At 29.9% G+C, this 6,000-nt stretch overlaps 1 protein-coding gene across 1 annotated transcript in view; it reads right to left on the bottom strand.

The window, feature by feature from the left end:
• Nucleotides 1-6,000, bottom strand: part of cbarpa (CACN subunit beta associated regulatory protein a) — a 44,021-nt gene that overhangs the window by 16,307 nt on the left and 21,714 nt on the right. The window contains exons 6-7 of the mRNA XM_073848410.1: nt 1,239-1,410; nt 788-836 (exon numbers count right to left, since the gene is read on the bottom strand). Coding sequence (XP_073704511.1) covers nt 788-836; nt 1,239-1,410 — 221 coding nt within the window. The remainder of the gene's footprint in view (nt 1-787; nt 837-1,238; nt 1,411-6,000) is intronic.

Below are 6,000 nucleotides of genomic sequence, written 5' to 3'. Positions count from 1 at the left end.
TATTATTATTAATGATCCAAAGATCAGCATTTATCTGAATTAAAAAAGCTTTTTTGACATTATACACTATACCATTCAAAAGCTTCTTATTTTTTGCAAAGCATTTATGAAAATTAATACTTTTTACCAAGGATGCTTTAAATTGATCAAAAGTGGTGATAAACACATTTATAATGTTACTAAAGATTTCTTCTTCTTCTTCTTCTTCTTCTTCTTCTTATTCTTATTCTTCTTATTCTTATTATTATTATTATTATTATAAATGTTTTGAGCAGCAAATCAGAATGTTAGAATGATTTCTGAAGGATCCTATGACTGGAGTAATGATACTGTAAAATCAACTTTGAAATCACAGGAATAAATTAAATTTTTAAATATATTCAAATAGAAAGCAGTTATTTTAAATAGTAAACACGTTTTAAAATGTTAGTTTTTGCTTTACTTCTTTAAAAACATTAAAAATCTTAAGTTAAAAATAACTTTTGACTGGTAGTGTAGATAGATATAGTCTATATAAAAATACAAATATTTTAAACATTCATAATATTAAAAAAAATATATATTTTTTAAAATGTCCCGTACAATAAAAATGACAAAAGCACACAACAAAATTCTTAAAACCTTAACTTAAATTTGAAAATAGGAAATATCAAAATAATATTTTGAGCAGTGTGCAAATAAACAAATAATTCAGATTTTGAAGTTGGTTAAGTATTTATTTTGAAGTTAGTAAAATATAAAAATATTACAAATAATATCTATGAAAACAGTTACAGAAGCTGCAAACCCTGAGTCAGACACTGACAGCGTTTGTGTTGCGTAACTGAACTGCGGCTCTGTGTAGAAATGAATCAGCAGTGAGTCAGAGAGCGTTATGATGAACTTCATCTCATTTACGTGAGAAAGCAAATGGCATTTACAGGCAAATGATAATTCATCTACATGGAACCCAAAAGTGCTACTGTAATCTGCTGAAATGCTCTTTATTCAGTCATATTTACTGAACAGAAGAGTCTTTGTGTGTCTGCGGATCATCAGGCCCAGTAAGAGTTTGTTTAGTTGTTCATATAATGTGAGCTCACTCCAGTGTTTAATGTAGCTTCACAAAAGCCTGTGCTGCAAATGGGTCACTAGTGCATTTTTAATGTTTTCTGCAGTGCATATGACAGAAATAAACACGCTGCTGATGCTGTTCATGTTGGAGATGATGTTTGAGAAATAATAAAGCAGTGTGTCACCTGGAATATAGAGAGGGACGGGTGCTGCGAGGGCTGTTCGGGGAGCGTCACGCTGTTCTCCGGTGATTCGCACTCCATGATGGTGAGGATCTTCAGTGCTGGCGGCTGCATGTGCAGGTGCGTCAGACGAGCTTTCTTCAGGTGATGGAAGTCACCCTCCGTCAGCGTGTACCTGAGAGACCACCGCAGATTCAGAATCAATATGAGCTCCAGTGTAAGTCTGGCTCATCTGCTGTTTTCCAATATTCACTGCTTATTTCATTTCCTTTGTTCTTTATGGTTGTGAACTAAAACATAGACTTAATTCTCTGACAGACAGCCAAAGTGGACAATGACAAAACCGACCAACATTTAAATCTATTATTTAAAATAAATTTACTTACATTTAAAAATCGTAATCAAACAAAACCGACTGACTGATGTTTAAATCTGTTAATCGAACAAAATCAAACAATATTTAAATATTCAAAACTCATAATGAACAAAATCGACCAATGTTTGAATCTCTTAATCAAACAAAATCAATCAACATTTAAGACTGTTAATTGAACAAAACCGGATATTTAAATGTTATTTGAACAAAACCAGTCCATATTTGAATCTCTTAATCGAACAAAACCAAACAATGTTTGAATCTGTTGATCAAACAAAATCAATCAACATCGAAGACAGTTAATTGAACAAAACCGGATATTTAAATGTTATTTGAACAAAACCAGCCCACATTTGAATCTCTTAAACAAAACCAAACAATGTTTGAATCTGTAAATCAAGCAAAATCAATCAACATCGAAGAGTTAATTGAACAAAACCGGATATTTAAATGTTATCTGAACAAAACCAGTCCATTTTTGAATCTCTTAATCGAACAAAACCAAACAATGTTTGAATCTGTTGATCAAACAAAATCAATCAACATCGAAGACAGTTAATTGAACAAAACCGGATATTTAAATGTTATTTTAACAAAACCAGTCCATATTTGAATCTCTTAAACAAAACCAAACAATGTTTGAATCTGTAAATCAAGCAAAATCAATCAACATCGAAGAGTTAATTGAACAAAACCGGATATTTAAATGTTATCTGAACAAAACCAGTCCATTTTTGAATCTCTTAATCGAACAAAACCAAACAATGTTTGAATCTGTTGATCAAACAAAATCAATCAACATCGAAGACAGTTAATTGAACAAAACCGGATATTTAAATGTTATTTTAACAAAACCAGTCCATATTTGAATCTCTTAAACAAAACCAAACAATGTTTGAATCTGTAAATCAAGCAAAATCAATCAACATCGAAGAGTTAATTGAACAAAACCGGATATTTAAATGTTATCTGAACAAAACCAGTCCATTTTTGAATCTCTTAATCGAACAAAACCAAACAATGTTTGAATCTGTTGATCAAACAAAATCAATCAACATCGAAGACAGTTAATTGAACAAAACCGGATATTTAAATGTTATTTGAACAAAACCAGTCCATATTTGAATCTCTTAATCGAACAAAACCAAACAATGTTTGAATCTGTTGATTGAACAAAACCGGATATTTAAATGTTATTTGAACAAAACCAGCCCACATTTGAATCTCTTAAACAAAACCAAACAATGTTTGAATCTGTAAATCAAGCAAAATCAATCAACATCGAAGAGTTAATTGAACAAAACCGGATATTTAAATGTTATTTTAACAAAACCAGTCCATATTTGAATCTCTTAATCGAACAAAACCAAACAATGTTTGAATCTGTTGATCAAACAAAATCAATCAAAATCGAAGAGTTAATTGAACAAAACCGGATATTTAAATGTTATCTGAACAAAACCAGTCCATTTTTGAATCTCTTAATCGAACAAAACCAAACAATGTTTGAATCTGTTGATCAAACAAAATCAATCAACATCGAAGACAGTTAATTGAACAAAACCGGATATTTAAATGTTATTTGAACAAAACCAGTCCATATTTGAATCTCTTAATCGAACAAAACCAAACAATGTTTGAATCTGTTGATCAAACAAAATCAATCAACATCGAAGACAGTTAATTGAACAAAACCGGATATTTAAATGTTATTTGAACAAAACCAGCCCACATTTGAATCTCTTAAACAAAACCAAACAATGTTTGAATCTGTAAATCAAGCAAAATCAATCAACATCGAAGAGTTAATTGAACAAAACCGGATATTTAAATGTTATTTTAACAAAACCAGTCCACATTTGAATCTCTTAATCGAACAAAACCAAACAACGTTTGAATCTGTTGATCAAACAAAATCAATCAACATCGAAGAGTTAATTGAACAAAACCGGATATTTAAATGTTATTTTAACAAAACCAGTCCATATTTGAATCTCTTAAACAAAACCAAACAATGTTTGAATCTGTAAATCAAGCAAAATCAATCAACATCGAAGAGTTAATTGAACAAAACCGGATATTTAAATGTTATCTGAACAAAACCAGTCCATTTTTGAATCTCTTAATCGAACAAAACCAAACAATGTTTGAATCTGTTGATCAAACAAAATCAATCAACATCGAAGACAGTTAATTGAACAAAACCGGATATTTAAATGTTATTTGAACAAAACCAGTCCATATTTGAATCTCTTAATCGAACAAAACCAAACAATGTTTGAATCTGTTGATCAAACAAAATCAATCAAAATCGAAGAGTTAATTGAACAAAACCGGATATTTAAATGTTATCTGAACAAAACCAGTCCATATTTGAATCTCTTAATCGAACAAAACCAAACAATGTTTGAATCTGTTGATCAAACAAAATCAATCAAAATCGAAGAGTTAATTGAACAAAACCGGATATTTAAATGTTATCTGAACAAAACCAGTCCATTTTTGAATCTCTTAATCGAACAAAACCAAACAATGTTTGAATCTGTTGATCAAACAAAATCAATCAACATCGAAGACAGTTAATTGAACAAAACCGGATATTTAAATGTTATTTGAACAAAACCAGTCCATATTTGAATCTCTTAATCGAACAAAACCAAACAATGTTTGAATCTGTTGATCAAACAAAATCAATCAACATCGAAGACAGTTAATTGAACAAAACCGGATATTTAAATGTTATTTGAACAAAACCAGCCCACATTTGAATCTCTTAAACAAAACCAAACAATGTTTGAATCTGTAAATCAAACAAAATCAATCGACATCGAAGAGTTAATTGAACAAAACCGGATATTTAAATGTTATCTGAACAAAACCAGTCCATTTTTGAATCTCTTAATCGAACAAAACCAAACAATGTTTGAATCTGTTGATCAAACAAAATCAATCAATATCGAAGACAGTTAATTGAACAAAACCGGATATTTAAATGTTATTTGAACAAAACCAGTCCATATTTGAATCTCTTAATCGAACAAAACCAAACAATGTTTGAATCTGTTGATCAAACAAAATCAATCAAAATCGAAGAGTTAATTGAACAAAACCGGATATTTAAATGTTATCTGAACAAAACCAGTCCATATTTGAATCTCTTAATCGAACAAAACCAAACAATGTTTGAATCTGTTGATCAAACAAAATCAATCAAAATCGAAGAGTTAATTGAACAAAACCGGATATTTAAATGTTATCTGAACAAAACCAGTCCATTTTTGAATCTCTTAATCGAACAAAACCAAACAATGTTTGAATCTGTTGATCAAACAAAATCAATCAACATCGAAGACAGTTAATTGAACAAAACCGGATATTTAAATGTTATTTGAACAAAACCAGTCCATATTTGAATCTCTTAATCGAACAAAACCAAACAATGTTTGAATCTGTTGATCAAACAAAATCAATCAAAATCGAAGAGTTAATTGAACAAAACCGGATATTTAAATGTTATCTGAACAAAACCAGTCCATATTTGAATCTCTTAATCGAACAAAACCAAACAATGTTTGAATCTGTTGATCAAACAAAATCAATCAAAATCGAAGAGTTAATTGAACAAAACCGGATATTTAAATGTTATCTGAACAAAACCAGTCCATTTTTGAATCTCTTAATCGAACAAAACCAAACAATGTTTGAATCTGTTGATCAAACAAAATCAATCAACATCGAAGACAGTTAATTGAACAAAACCGGATATTTAAATGTTATTTGAACAAAACCAGTCCATATTTGAATCTCTTAATCGAACAAAACCAAACAATGTTTGAATCTGTTGATCAAACAAAATCAATCAACATCGAAGACAGTTAATTGAACAAAACCGGATATTTAAATGTTATTTGAACAAAACCAGCCCACATTTGAATCTCTTAAACAAAACCAAACAATGTTTGAATCTGTAAATCAAGCAAAATCAATCAACATCGAAGAGTTAATTGAACAAAACCGGATATTTAAATGTTATCTGAACAAAACCAGTCCATTTTTGAATCTCTTAATCGAACAAAACCAAACAATGTTTGAATCTGTTGATCAAACAAAATCAATCAACATCGAAGACAGTTAATTGAACAAAACCGGATATTTAAATGTTATTTGAACAAAACCAGTCCATATTTGAATCTCTTAATCGAACAAAACCAAACAATGTTTGAATCTGTTGATCAAACAAAATCAATCAAAATCGAAGAGTTAATTGAACAAAACCGGATATTTAAATGTTATCTGAACAAAACCAGTCCATATTTGAATCTCTTAATCGAACAAAACCAAACAATGTTTGAATCTGTTGATCAAACAAAATCAATCAAAATCGAAGAG

Source organism: Garra rufa, chromosome 10, assembly GCF_049309525.1.
Source record: "Garra rufa chromosome 10, GarRuf1.0, whole genome shotgun sequence".
In the NCBI taxonomy this organism is placed as follows: domain Eukaryota; kingdom Metazoa; phylum Chordata; class Actinopteri; order Cypriniformes; family Cyprinidae; genus Garra; species Garra rufa.
This window is presented reverse-complemented; position numbering and strand designations above follow the sequence as displayed.